The sequence below is a fragment of the Sinocyclocheilus anshuiensis genome, unplaced genomic scaffold, assembly GCF_001515605.1.
Source record: "Sinocyclocheilus anshuiensis isolate Anshui unplaced genomic scaffold, SAMN03320099.WGS_v1.1 scaffold88, whole genome shotgun sequence".
Taxonomy (NCBI): domain Eukaryota; kingdom Metazoa; phylum Chordata; class Actinopteri; order Cypriniformes; family Cyprinidae; genus Sinocyclocheilus; species Sinocyclocheilus anshuiensis.
In genome coordinates, this window is record NW_015555728.1 from 1,359,518 (window position 1) to 1,375,024 (window position 15,507).

The 15,507-nt window shown below is 37.6% G+C and overlaps 2 protein-coding genes across 2 annotated transcripts in view; both read left to right on the forward strand.

The window, feature by feature from the left end:
- LOC107672709 (AP-1 complex subunit beta-1-like) overlaps window positions 1–11,150 on the forward strand; it is a 42,477-nt gene extending 31,327 nt beyond the window's left edge. Inside the window, exons 21-25 of the mRNA XM_016466010.1 lie at window positions 2,079–2,163; window positions 2,387–2,473; window positions 4,379–4,533; window positions 5,677–5,685; window positions 9,751–11,150. Of these exons, the coding sequence (XP_016321496.1) occupies window positions 2,079–2,163; window positions 2,387–2,473; window positions 4,379–4,533; window positions 5,677–5,685; window positions 9,751–9,825 (411 nt within the window). The 3' untranslated portion in view covers window positions 9,826–11,150. The remainder of the gene's footprint in view (window positions 1–2,078; window positions 2,164–2,386; window positions 2,474–4,378; window positions 4,534–5,676; window positions 5,686–9,750) is intronic.
- A 2,591-nt stretch (window positions 11,151–13,741) lies between these two features.
- Window positions 13,742–15,507, forward strand: part of LOC107672696 (ras-like protein family member 10B) — a 28,283-nt gene continuing 26,517 nt past the window's right edge. Inside the window, exon 1 of the mRNA XM_016466003.1 lies at window positions 13,742–14,058. Within this exon, the coding sequence (XP_016321489.1) occupies window positions 13,843–14,058 (216 nt within the window). The 5' untranslated portion in view covers window positions 13,742–13,842. The remainder of the gene's footprint in view (window positions 14,059–15,507) is intronic.

A 15,507-nucleotide genomic window follows, 5' to 3' on the forward strand; every position in this document is an offset into this window, starting at 1 on the left:
TTCACTTTCACGTGGTGTGACGCTCTGCGTATTATCCCGCTCTATGCGTGTATGTGCTCCGCTCAGTCGCTCACGGCCCATGTGAGTGCTCCACGAGTGCTTAAAACGCTGAGATGCTCATCGGAACAGCAAAGTCCACTCAAAAATCGAGCTGACAGGAAACATCTATGTAGTACAGTATTGTTTCTGTTTGCAATAGCCCTACTGTGTTGTAACAAGGTATGGTAAATGGGCAACTCTGGCAACACTGCCCTCTCATTCATTTATCTGCTAACCGTTATGCTCACGTGTCCTCTGATAATAATAGCTTTCTAGGATTAAACATTATTTGGATAATTGGTAAATTAACACCCTAAGCAATTTATTGCATTTGTTGGCCTATCGTTATTTTTGATTTGTGCTATCATTAGTAATTTCTTTATTTGTTCTTATTTTATTATTAACTGCTTAGCTTCCTTGTCATTTTTTATTCAATTCAAAGTTTTAAATCAAGCTATCTCGTGCTACTGCAACAAAATTACCCAGCTGTAAAATCAAAAATACACTGAGTGAGCAAAACTTTGTTTAATTACCATTATAACTAGCTATCTCACAATGTTTTTATATAAAAGCCTACATTAAAATCTGTCATATAAATTGGTCTTTTCATTAGAAATTAGCCTACTGATTGCCACCATTGATGGACAAAATTTTTTTATAATATAAAAAATATCTGTATGACAGTATATTCTGCAGTTCTTCCCTGCTGTACCGAATATCTATTCTTTTCAAAGTATCATATCGAAGTTAGAAATTCAAATATTGTGACAAAATAAATTTTGTAGGGTGCCACAAATTTGTTAAAATTTCCAAAGGGTGCCGCGACTAAAGAAAGGTTGGGAAATACTGATTTAAACCGATAGAATAGAATAGAAAACAAACTGAAGCATTTAAACTGAGATCTGTAAACTGAAGATTTTCAAAAAACGTGAACATGTAATTCTTATATAATTATCTAAACACCCCCTAGTAGTAGAGTTTGCACACTACACCTGTGGACGATTGTCACATCTGATATCATCAGTACAATGTCTTTCTTCATATTATTTTGCCTGGTGGTTCTATATAGTATTTCTAACTGCAGTTAGACAAGTAAGGGAGGGATGAAGTCGGTATGTGCAGCTCAGAGCAGTTTGGCTGGATGAATTATTCAGAAGTGGAGGGTAGCAGGTCTGGATGTGTATGTGGGACTGCCTGTCCCTCTCTGAGGCTGTGTAGTCTCTATTCTGATCGATGCTGTGCACCTGCTGTCAGCTTTCATAAAAGCTCCCCTGGGTGCCTTTCAATTCCTCATGCTCTCAAAAGATTTACAGCCATAATCAGACGAAAATTTGGTGTGTGTGTGTGCGTGTGTTTTTTTCAGCTACAAACTTAAAAATGCACAGAATGGAAAAACAAATTAATGATTGGTTGTATTTGTTTTAAGCACTTTTTTTGGACAGATTTTTTTATTTCTTGCTGAATTTTAACATTCATTCCAATGAAAAACTAAATTATGTTGTTTTTTGAGGCAAGAAACCTCAACTTTTAACATTTATACAATAAAAATAATATAGATAATCAATAATATATAATATATCTGATTCATTTGGATGGGTGTTTTTGAGTCTGATTATCCAAGACAGATACACTCACTCTGTTTTCTCAAACTGTCAGCATCGTCCATCCTCTTAGTGAGGCACTGCCTTTGAGGCATTTGTGCATGTTTGAAGTTCACATACTGGTGTGCAAACATGAACTCCACGCACAGGAGCTGAACCCAACCTTTGCAAAGCCACAGAGGATCTTAAACAAAAGAATGAAGAGAGAGAGAGAGAGAGAGAGAGAAGCAAAATGTCAAAGAAAGCGGTGATCAAAGGGCCATATTTCCCTACTATCATCTGGTGTGTGTGTGTGTGTGTATGCCATTCTTTGAAATCACTGGAGAAAGAGGCCTTGGAATTCCGTCTGCTCTTAACAGGATTTGAGAGCCTTGTCCAGAGCCACAATGTCTTAAATCACAGTCGTAATGTGTTTTCCTCTCTTATTCGATGTTTCAGGTAGCTGTGAAGAATAACATTGACGTGTTCTACTTCAGCTGCCAATATCCCCTCAGCCTGCTCTTTGTAGAGGACGGAAGATTTTGTTGTACATCTTTAGACATGACAATATGGTGCCTGAAAAATCTGTCTAAAACCAGTCTAAAAGTGTCCTTGTTGTGGGGTGCCTTTATACAAAAACATCTGTCTGGCAGCAAGACAACCTTCTATTTCAGATACAGCCAAACATCAATCTTCTTTTTTGTTTTCTACCTTTTTTTCCACTGGTTTCCTCTCTCATGAACTCCTTTTGTCCCTCTGCTTCTCAGATCGTCAGGTGTTCCTGGCCACCTGGAAAGACATTCCAAATGACAGCGAGGCACAGTTCCAAATCAAAGATATCCACCTCAACTCAGGTAACAGGAATAAATATGTGCTGTGCATGAGTGAATTGGGTAAAGTGTGTGGAGGTAGATGGGAATGAATGAAATGAAGATAATGAAACAAATAAGCAAATATAGGATGGAGGAAAGTGCTCTACCCTTATCAGTGCTTTGTATAATATTGACTGTCACACGCTCAATCTTACAAAAGAACACACTGTCCTGTTGAGGTCTGTCTCTGAAGAGCAGTGCTGATCCGGTGGCATGTCTGGGTGTAATTAACTCGAGGCAGGTTTTTAGGGAATGATCCTCTTCTGCATGACTGTTTGTATAAAATAACAGTGAATCACAGTCATGAACATGCACACACACTCTTGGTGATATTGCTAATGAATGCACAGTGGGTGTCTTCAGTACTCTTATTTTGACTCTCCCTCTTCTCTCTATGAGGCTTGGTTTTTAATATGTGTTTGCTGCATTGTTATATATAAATTTCCTGTTCTAAAGCAAAATATTTAATTGTTAGCAAAGATTTGAGCTTGCAATTAAATGAATATGATGAGAAAGAAAGTCAGAGCAACACAAAATAATATATGTGACCCTGGACCACAAAACCAGTCTTAAGTCGCTGGGGTATATTTGTAGCAATAGCCAAAATCGGACATAAGCCTTATGTCCATCCTTTAATTATTTTTATTTTGTTCTTTTGATCTTATTTTTTGTGTGTTCTTAGGTTTTGTTTGGGTATTATTTTTTTTTTAGTTTTGACTCTTATGTGCACAAGAGTGTGAGCACACGTACCAGATCTGTGTCCAAATTAGTGTGTAAGAAAGGATGTTGGTGTTTATGTGGAGATGTGTGTGAGTGTGATAGAGACTGCTTATGCATAAACGGCTTTCCCCAGGAGTCTCTTAAATGGAGTTCAGTCTCTGCAGGATATCACACAGATGCACAGTAGCTGTGTCCGAAAAAATACTGCCTTTGCAGGCAGAATATGCAGGTAGGAAGGCATCAAGGCACTCTCGAATCAGGTTGGGATTAACCATATTTGCATTTGGACACGGCTAAAGTGGGGCAGCATGCAAGGTTGGAAAAATATATCAAGAATAGTCTCGGCCAAATATTGTCCTATCCTAACATCCCATATATAAATGGAAAGCTTATTTATTCAGCTTTCAGATGATGTATAAATCACAATTTCAAAATATTGACCCTTATGACTGGTTTTGTGGTCCAGGGTCCAACTTTATTGTGTGCACTTCATCAGTAAGATTTTTTTGAAAGAAATTAATACTTTTATTTAGCAAGTGATTAATTTGATTTAAAAAAAAGTGGCAGTGAAGACATTTATAATATTACAAAAAAATATGTTTCATATAAATGCTGTTTTGAACTTTCCATTCATAAAAGAATCCTGAAAAAAAGTATTTGATCAAATGCTGCCTTGGTGAACATAAAAGACTACTTTAAAAAACATTTAATAATTTACCAAACACAAACTTTTGAGTGGTAGTCAACTAGTCAAATTTGATTCACAAAATAATGTTGTGAGATGGTTCTTTTCAGTGAATTGGTGAATCCATGTATCCACGTTTAAATTAGTGGATATCAAATTAACATCTCATTCACTTTCCGAAGTGCAGATCAATACTTTCATTCTATGAAAAAATAGGCAACTTAGACATTCCACCTAAGATCTTTGTTTCATGGAAGAATGAAAATAGAAGAATTTAAATAACATGAAGTTGAAAATTTGTTGTTTTTTTAAGCAAACTTTTCTTTTAAATCAGACTGATTACTGAATGATTCATATGTCAATGTGTAAGTAAAAAATATGCATTTGCAAGTTGCCATAGAGACTCACTCAGGTTCAGTTTGTCTTCAGAAAACCTGCTATGTGTGTCTGAGTTTTGTTAATGAGTAACTTCTCTCTTACAGACGTGGCCAGCAACAAGCTGCAAGGCAGTAATATCTTCACCATAGCCAAGAGAACAGTGGAGGGGCAGGACATGCTGTACCAGTCTATCAAACTCACCAACGGCATTTGGGTGCTGGCAGAAATGCGCATACAGACCGGCAACCCCAACTACACGGTAAATGGAAACAAAGAGACATGAAGGATGTTGTAGTGGCTTTTACAGGGATGCGAAGAGACTAGCAAAGTACCACTCGAACACACATACACACATAGATCGATAAAGACAAGTGGATGTGCTGGAGGAGACAGTAGCGGCCGCATGTGAGAGAGTGTGTTTCACAGAACGACTCTCCTGTTATTTCATAATGAGTCATGCGGGAGAAAGATCTGTGTGTGTGTTTGTGTGCATGTGTGAGAGATGAAACCGGTCAAAGGGGAAAGGACTGCTGGGATCAAACACCATCTTAAAACCTACCGAGCTGCATGCCTAGATAGCATTTTATTGGCCTCAGAGTCTAAAACTGCTAGTCAGGCTGCATGCTAGGTTGGAGACATAGCCATTGTGTTCAGAGGGAAAGAGAGTTTGGCAAATCCTGTGTAGGCAAAGATAAGGAAAGAAGATTGTCAAGAAAGATGTCAATCCTCTTGTCAGTCCTTTCTCCCTTTGGTTTGTGGGATTTGCCATTATCAGCCCAAGACGGAGTGTATGTTTCTTCTCCCTCACGTTCCCTTTCACATTTCCCACATGAATCATGCTTCAAACACAATTATAGGGAACCATTTCTTCTCTCAGATCTCAAGTGTACTGTACCTAGAATTGTGTACGCCAGCTTGCTTCATTCCCAATAGCAGAATATGCATCCACCCGAGTCCTAGAGAATTGAATTATTAATGTATTATACAATTATAATTATTTTTCCTCTGACTTAATCAGCATATGCAGCTGTTTTCATCAGAAAATGCCCATTTATTGTGTTATTCCACCATGTTGTGGCACTTTTCATGAATCGTGTACAAATTGCTGTACCATTACTTTTCTTTAAAGCAATAAAGGCACAAATCCCATGTTCTTTGAAGAGGAAACCACTAGATGTTGCATAAACTATTATCTAATATAAAATTAATTGCATCAAATACATCTAGCCCCTACTGAGTGCTTAATTTAGGATAAATCTGCACCATGTGCCCAAGTATCCTCTATCACATCTTATTGTCTATGTGATGAATATGATTTCATATGTGATGTTTGATTTTCCTGTATTTTTTCCTGTGTTTGCTCATCTCTGCACTCACCTTCGATGATGACAACACAATGCAGGAAATGGAGGTTGGGTGTTTTTTTCCCCCCAAAATAATCTTAACTTAAACTAAACATCTTACCTTTTACCTCTTGCTGCCTTTAAATAAACATCATTCTTTCGTTTACTTCCTTCTATCAACAGTAAAACAGTAAAGTCCACCGAAACAAAGCATGTCTGTAATAGTGAAGCATAATAATAAATATCACAACTATGTGACTTCATATAAGAGCAACTTTGAAGGATCAAGCAAACCACAGTATAAGGAAATGTGCGGAAAACTTGGAGTTTTATTTGTAGTCCTTTGTCATAATAGAAAAGCTTGACATTATAGGAAGACACAGAGGTTGTGTGCACAGAATTGTTTTCCAGATTTCAGTCCAGGAAAAATCTAATTGAATAGCCTTCATAAAAGGAGTTGCTCTTCGGCAGAAACCCGTCGATTCACGGCATGTGCTTTTAATGTGCACAAGACTTGCTCTCCTATACACACACCAGTGTTTCCTGCAGTGCTTTTAACCGGAGGCACTCCACCGCTGCTGAATCTATAAATCTGCTGTTAAATCTACACCGCCACCGCAAAATTATATTTTAATTTGAAATGTGAGCTGGCGGTCTGAATTGAATGTGAGGAGATTAGACAGAGTGCTGCAAAATTATAGCAAGAAAACAAATGGTTTTCGTGACTGCATGCAAAAACAAATGTATGACTCGACCAGTGTTGTCCGATTCTCTAGTAAATGACTCACTCCTTTTAAAGGGGTCATATGATGCTATTTTAAAGATCATTATTTTGTGTATTTGGTGTAACAGAATATGTTGACATGCTTTAATGTTCAAAAAACACATTATTTTTCAAATACTGTACATTATTGTAGGTCCTCTATGCCCCGCCTCTCTCAAACATGTCGTTTTCAACAAAGCCCCCCTCCTTTGACAAGCGCAGTCTTCTCTGATTGGCCAGCTGACCCAGTGCATTGTGACTGACTGAAACACACACCGTCTCCCTGACATGGCTGCATCAACACTACTGCGTTCCTGAAACCACGCCTTCATTCTTTGCGTGCACATTTGGGTGGCATTATGCTAATATTTCCACAGTGACGTAGATATGTGGGGGCGTGTTAGAATGAGGCGTTTTAGGTAGGCGTGGCTGACTCTTAACTTTTATAAAGAATATCTCTTTGGATTTGAGACTTTAGTCTTTGCAACTTTACAGATCTTCTTTATGCACCAAGAGCTTGTAACACTCCAAAGAGAAAGGAAAAATTGAAATCGCATCATATGACCCCTTTAATGAATTGTTCAAGACTATTATATAAAATTCCATCAAATCTTTCATTGAATAAACTAAATTTGTCATAAATTGACTTAACACATCTGTATGGGTCTGTTAATCTTCCATCTCTTTCCTCACATCCGAACAGCCACTTTAATAAGAGGCAGAACTGTTATTCCCAGCTCAGACGCACGGTCCATGTATCATGGTTGTTTTGTTCCTGGCTGTTGTTCTAGCATATAAACAGTATCTGTCTGAAAGGACAGAAAAATGTGGCTGTGTGGCTATACTGTGAACTATTGTGATGTTGTTTTTTTCTTTCTAAATATCTAGCAATGTTTCCATTAGCTACAAAGCTCTACAATTTGTCACTGTTCGTCGTCCCTTTAGCAACAAGGCATCCAATGGCACGGCCCAGTTCCCCTTTAAATGCTGCGAGCGTCTGATGGCAGGGATCTGTTAAAGCATTTCTCCACAAACCTTCGTGCAGCACCCCGCTGCTTCCAGTCTTCCTGTCATCCCATCATCTCATCTGTTTTTGATTACATTCTTCCCCATTGTCGCAACCCACTGCTATATCTCTTAAGTCTTAGAGTCACACCATCCATTCTTCCTTAATTCTGTGGTTCATGCTCACCACCCACCTGTGCAGTATCTCTCTCTTTCACTTCATCTCTCGAGTCAAATTATAGAACAATGCAACTGTTAATAAAACGCCTCTGCATACAGGAAACTGATGCCACATTGCAAGTCAGCACCAATGTCATCACGTCTATGTTTGTGCACCCACCACATTCTGCATGAAGCTAAGACAAAACCCTCCAAATCTGATGGAACTAATGAGAGCTTGAAGTGGAGTAGGCCTGCATTTGATTGATAAGGACATGCCCACTCATTCTTGGATGTTCTCATCATATTCATTCAGCTAATTTATCTGTCTAAATCTTACTGGTGACGAGTTGAATGATCTTTAATGAGCACTTTACAGTGTTCCCTAAGCTGTATATTGATTTTTACTTTTATAAATCTATGTTCAGCATATTGCATATTCATTTTAATTAAGTTTTTTATTAATGTTTAACATTTTATAATTTTAATATATACTACCATTCAGTAAGACTCTGGGGTCAGTAATTTTTTTAGTCAAAAAATTCCTGAAAAAAAATCACTGATTCCACAAAAAATATTAAGCAGCTCAACTGTTTTCTTCACTGATAATAAGAAATATTTCTTGAGGTGCAAATAAGCATATTAGAATGATTTCTGAAGGATCATGTGACACTGAAGACTGGAGTAATGACCATCACAGGAATATATTGCATTTTAAAATATATTGAAATAGAAAATCGTTTTTTTTTTTTTTGTGTAAAATTTCATAATATTAATATCACTGTATATTAAAAATATTTCCGACCCCAAACTTTAAAGAAGAATTTAGTTTGTAATAAACTGCAATATACGTAATTTTAATGATTTTATTATATATTGTCATATACCTCTATATAAATCAGTATATGTTAATTGAATCCACCAATATATTCTGATTGACTGTGATTCTATTCTATTATAAAGCATTTTTACCTTGAAACAAACATATTCAAATACTTGTCATTGGAAACGTTCCATCATCTTTAGTGGACACAGTATTAGGAATCTCAAACATCGTGTGTAGACACTAATCTTCCTTTTGACTAGTGGGAGCCTCACAATCGCTGTGGAAAGCTGCAGGGTGATCTCATAGAAGCCCAGAGAGAACTCTTGGGTATGGGAGGGATAAATTGTGCCATTGATCTCTTTCCCTTTCGCACTTACGATGTCGTATTGCACAGTACCCACAGGCTTTCTGATTATTCTCTGTATGATTGGTCCATGAGAAGCCTCAAGTCTGCTGCAGCGCTCACTTGACAAAATAGGAAGCAGGTGTTGCAGTAGATGGAGGTCTCCACTCATGTCAACCTCTCCAAGCACAGTTGCACCTCTGACATTAGTCTGCATTTGTTTGTCTATTACTCTGTTAGTGCCATATGAGATCCTTTTAGGAGGAACAGCTTTTTATGTGGCTCGCAGCAAGTAAACAGCTTGCTTATGAATTTGCTACAGGTGGTTAGTTGAAATTGTTTCTCAATTTCATGAATTTTCAGCAGCCATTACTCATGTCTTCAGTGTCACATGATCCTTTAGAAATCATTCTAATATGCTCATTAGGTGCTCAAGAAACATCAATGTTGTAAACAGTTGTGCTTCTTAATATTTTTGTGGAAACCATTATGCGTTTTTTTAAGGTTTCTTTTAAGTTCAAAAGAACAGCATTTATTTGAAATAGAAATATTTTATAACATTATAAATGTCTTTACTGTCACTTTTCTTACTGACCATAAATGTTTGAACTGTGGTGTACTATATATTTATACTATACATTTTATATATGCTTGGTGCAAGTACCGTTGTGCTTTCAGACTTGAAATTAGTGTAATAACTTTTTCTTCGGCTAATAATAAGGCAAAAATTGGAAGCGTTAGTCATAAAGTCGAAGCTTGTTTTGGTCTTCATGGCAGTGTTTGTAATTTTGTGTTTGTGTGGTTGCTCTTGGCAGAGTGAAGGAGATTTATATTAGTGTGTTGGCAGGCTTTCAGCATTACTAGTGTTTATTAGTTTCTCTCACATTCTGTTTCTTCGCTTTGCAATGTCTCAATTTTCTTAGCATGCCCTCAAATCTTCACTTCTTAACAATTTTGTGAAATTTAAATTGATGTTTGATATTTGCCAGCGTGTCTGTAATTTATTCTAATCTCTCTTTCTCTGTTTCTTTCCGCAGCTGTCAATAAAATGCAGAGCGCCAGAAGTGTGTCAGTTTGTGTACCAGTGCTATGAGTTGGTGCTGAAGAACTGAAGTGGGGGAAACCAACAGGAAACTGCAGTTCCCAGGCGTCGTTTGGGGGGCTGAAACTTGATTGGACCAGTCAGAGAAAGAACCCCCGCTGGCTTGCATTTCCCTCAGACTGTGCTTTCAGCATTGACGGAATCCCAAGGAATTTTTCTTCATTATTTTGTCCATTCCCAACACCCTTCTTTATCCCTCCTGCAATCATTAAAATATTACAGTTACAGTCTCTCTTCGAAAATACAACACACAAAATATAAAGATATCATCTTTATTTCACATATGTGCAGGTGTTCTTCTCAGCAAATTTCATTGCCTTTACTACATGATTGCTACACTGTTTATCCTGAGTGATTTTTTTCCCGCCTCATGGAGGTCAAGCATCATGCGCAGAAGATCTCAAGAGTTTTAGACCAGCCTGTATTCGTCATCCATCCAGTTGTAGGAAGGGTGGGTTTACTACAGTTGAGAGAAACCTTTCAACACTGCTGTTAATTTAGTCTTAATAATCAGACAGTGGATCGCTGGGTTTGTATTCACACAAACAGTTGTGTGAATGCTTGAGGTTCAAATCTTTATTTATAAATTTTTTTCTGTATTATAAAGCTCTCCCCGGTCTTTCCCCAGTAATTTAGGTCTCCCACAATTTCTTTTAAGGGAATGCTTTGTGTTTATCCAGAAGCACTACACAATTGCCGAGTAAACTTTTTTTCTTTTTCTTCAAAATATCTCTGTATTTGCTGATGACTACGTTCGCAGTCATGTTTTGCTATTAAGCTGGGTTTATTTTTAGTTACTACTGTCTTTTGTGTGCAGTGTATCAGCTTTGTGTTTGTGTGTCTGAGTTGAAGATGTAACCTGCTGCATGTTCTCTTCCTCCTGGCAATCTTCCCTGTCCTCACTTATTTCCCCGTTTGTCGATTTACATGCCCACATATTCAGGGGGGTTGTCGATTTAGTGTGTGTGTTTTGTTGCAAGCAAGATAAACTGTTAAATCTGTGAGGGAGACTCGACTCCTAAGATCATCCTGCAGAAAAGTAATACTTTATGGTATGAATATCTTTAAAATCACTCTGAACGCGATGCATCAGATGTCTCCTGCTTTGCAAAACAACTTGTTCATTGAACGTTTCTTCTCTCATTCTTTATGGGTCAGGGAGATGTGGTTAAACTTCTGTGTCCATGTGATGTTTAATTTTCTTTTTAAACCATGTTGACAAGGTGGACAGACCTCTCTCAAGCTTAATGTAAAATACCACCAGACAAACACTGCTGACCTGATACACTTAATGCAGTGTGTGTACACTTAGAAGTTCCCAAATAACAATGATTATTATTTTTCTTTTAATCATAGTTTGTTGATTCTGTATGTGTGTTATATACTGTGGGTTTAGTCATAGGGGTGACTACAAGGAGATGTCCAGTAAAGACATTTGCTTTACTTTTTGTTGGATTCTGTCATGAATGCAGCATCTGTTATAGAAATTAAAAAAGTATATTAGCCATTGATTTAAATTGTAATTATTTCAGCCTGGTTTTAAGTTAAAAAAAAACATTAAAAGTTTTAAACCCTTGGTTTAAATAACATGGACTGTCCAAAAAGTGTTTCAGAAATGTGTAATCCCTCTGTAAAATTTATGCAAATCATTATATTTTAATACTTTGAGTATTGACCACTCTTGACTGCTTCAGTTACAGTCCTAACACCTTGTATATTGTTTTATTCATTCATACTCTTAGGCAATATGACTAATTTAACTAATTTAAACTAGACTTCCAAATATCACCTTTTTGTAGTAAATGTGAAATCCTGTCGGGCACAAGTTTAACCTGCTTCTCATCTAATGACATTTTCTCGAGTGAAACTAATAGGCTACCTTACTGGGGTTGCAAAGGTTTCAGGAAATGCCATTTATTATGGTCTGCAGGCATGCTTCATCCAGTCCTTCGCTAAAACAGGAAGTGAATACTAATAATTGGTTGTGTAGTGTTTTACCAATATTTCTGTTTTGTTTGGTTGTTTTTTCCCTGTTCTGTTTAGAAGCTATGATGGACAGGATCATATCCAATTTTATTCAATACAGTTCGAGTCCTTGCTGAGCTCATGTTTAAGCACAATTTCCTCTTTGTTGTGTTGACTGTCTTGTGATGAAATTACAGGGTAATGTAGAATATTAAAGGTGATGGGGGCCGCATGTGTATCCAACCATATAATTCAGTGGAAGTGCAATCATGCCAAGCCTGAAGCTCAATTTTGAAGCTGATGGCAAGCAGTCTTAAGCAAGGAAGACAGGAGGCTTCCGTTGTAATCTATTGCTCATAGTACTAATGAACTCGGCCTGACCACCAGCATGGCAATTGAAAGCTATTTAGATGTTACAGCATTCATGATTGATGTTTAATGGATATTTTTGTAGAGTTGTGTGCGTACTGACAATCTGAGATATGTCTCCCAGTCCCGATTATTTGTCAGGTTTAAGAATGGCCTGAAGCTGATAGAGGGAGAAAAATCACCATTTTAAATGTGGACTGAGAGGACAAAAACCCAGAGAAATTAATCTTTCTTGTGTAAATCAAATTGGACTAATGGATGAATTTATTCCAGGTTTGTAATCCAAATATCATTAGATTACAGGCCATGCTATTTTGATACCCAGCACTTCTATCATCCAAATGGGCATGGGGAAATTAAAAGCTCTAGAGACAGTGTGACTATGTTCCTGCAGATGACCATTAAATAAGAGCAGATTTTAATCACACGACATTATGTACCTACTCTAATGTGTCTAGATTTATGCATTTTTCTAGCGAACATTAGTGGATTTGTGAGATTTTCAAAAGCGGTTTTTAACCTCTTGGAGGATGGAGCGGCAATTGAAAAATCCGGAGTGGAATAACCGCGTAGTGATTACAGAACGCTTGGAATGGAATGGGAAATCTCTTCAGCTCCGCGCCACTCAAACAAGCAGTTCCAGCCCGGCTTTCAGTTATTTATTTATATACATTTTTTTCGTGTGACGGGTAAGAAATATATGAATTAACTTGACTATGGTAACTTAATTTTTTTCTTTAATCTTTAGTCACTCGATATGTTTTACTTAAACGTTACACGCAGTTTGATAAGAAAATAACAATTGCACAGTTGTACTGAATATCAATACTTTAGCTTGTTTACTAAACAAGCAACACTCATCATTCCTGTTTGAGCTAGATAGTCGAACGTTACCTTACATTTTCACCTTGTATTCCTCCCATAATGCAAGTAATTTCTGCATATGACATACGAGTGACCTTTTAGAGCTGACTACGGCCAGTAAACATTAGCGCAAGCCTAATGCGCGCGCGCAGAGGAGCGGCACACAGGAGGGTGACTGACTGCTTCACATGTAGCTTCAACGACAACGAGAGGTCTGTGCGGAGACAGCCCCCCGACAGTCTTACGGAGCTTAACGATGGACCTTTGCGCAGACTGCATTTGGCTAGCGGTGAGGTGCACGTTGAAGCGAGCACTCTTGCGCTCGCGCAGCACGCACTGCTGAGATGATATGGGAAGGTATGAGAGGTTACGAGGAGAAAGGGTCAATGGTAATCTCGAGATCGAAGAGCACACGTTATCCCGAGAGCTGCCAGATGGATGCTGTTGGAAAATGACAGGTTTCGAGCTCCAGATCTGTGTGTAGGAATACTGTGGGCTGGAGCATTGAGGACTGTTCCCCAATGGAATGCAGAAAAGACAGCGCAACTGCCGCAGTGAATGAAGTTGGTTTGTTGATCCATTCATTAACGGATGATACTATCAGTATACTTCACCAAAAGAGATAACGAGATGTATCAGAAGACAGTAGACCTGTGAACAAACTCTTATTTATTTGAACATCCACGAAGAGCGTTCTCATCGGCAGAGGGAATTTAAACCCCAAAAGGCGCACGGTCACAATTCATATTATTGTTTTGATTTGTTGAGCAGTTTTCCAAGTGCCGTGATCGGTAAGTTAGCGGTTGCCAGCAGTCCTGATCCGCGCGGGATGGTCGAGACGCTGAGCATCGCCGTAATCGGAGCGCCTGGAGTCGGGAAAACTTCTATCATCCGTCAGTTTATTTACAATGACTTCTCCGAGACTTACACCCCCACCCAAACGCGATACGTGTACAGACCCTCGGTCATTCTTAACGGTGTTATGTACGACCTGAAGGTTTTGGATGTCCCGCCAATTTCCTCCTTTCCTTCAAGCCCGAGTCAGGTAACGTTAGGCTACAGTAGAACTGTAAAGCGCTCATGCGTGCATGTTGTTTGTGTAGCAATGCATCAGAGTACAAAAAAAAGCAATATAGGCTACGTTATTTAAAGCACATAAAATGTAGAATAAACACTCTAATGTATATAACAGATAAAAAAAGTTAAATATTGTACTGGAAAAGTAGGCTACATGTATTGTTGAATATATAAAGATTTTAAACATAAGTTATATGGTAATTTTAAACATGTTCACACCCAAAACAAATTCATTTTACAGTATCTACTATCATGGCCGTATGCAGGGTTTGAAAATTAGTGAAGTCTGGGGTGGGGTTAAGAATTGTGCTATAATAACCCTTACAACTACAACTAATTATATACACTAACACTTTAAAAGAGACAGACATGTAGATGTTTGTGAAAGATGTTTTATCTGTTTTGGAGGGATGAACACTGTTAAATTATACCATATTCATTACATCAAAATGTGTTAATAGCCTACTTTACTATAGGTAAGGGTGGATAATTGAATCAGTTGTTTATTATTCATGCAGCAATACATAATGCTGCTATTGTTTTCATTAATAACCATTGCTATGTTGATGATAACTTTGTCTAGTGCTCTTATGAATGTTTTTAGCATGACATTGTGAAAAGTTAACTATACTGAATGAAATAGCATAGACTTCTTCATGGCTAGTGTTTGCATATTTCATTTCATTCTGTAACCTAATTGTTCTACAGAACTGTGTAAAAGTGTTAAATGCTACTGTTCTCGATAGCGTTGATAAAGTTTCTGACAGATAATATTATGATGATTTTTGCGTTTGACTTACGGAATGTCAGCAATAACCTGTCCGTGGGCATTTTTGATTAATGTCAGTTTAAGCACCGGCGAATAAATGTTGCCAGATATAGCTATGAAAACAAACAACCGAAAAATATAAAAAAAAATATATATATAAATTAGAGCCCTGCATTTCAGCCCGGGCCCCGACTTTTTTATGCCCCCTCAGGCCGGGCTTCTGGCCAATTTTCAAGTCATAGTTCAAACGCGGGCCGGGCCTCGGGCCTGTTTTAGGCTTCTCCTTATTTTTTATGTTTTAGACATCCATCAATTAGTGATGAAAGATGTTTTATCTGTTTTGGAGGGATGAACACTGTTAAATTATACCATATTCATTACATCAAAATGTGTTAATAGCCTACTTTACTATAGGTAAGGGTGGATAATTGAATCAGTTGTTTATTATTCATGCAGCAATACATAATGCTGCTATTGTTTTCATTAATAACCATTGCTATGTTGATGATAACTTTGTCTAGTGCTCTTATGAATGTTTTTAGCATGACATTGTGAAAATGTAACTATACTGAATGAAATAGCATAGACTTCTTCATGGCTAGTGTTTGCATATTTCATTTCATTCTGTAACCTAAGTGTTCTACAGAA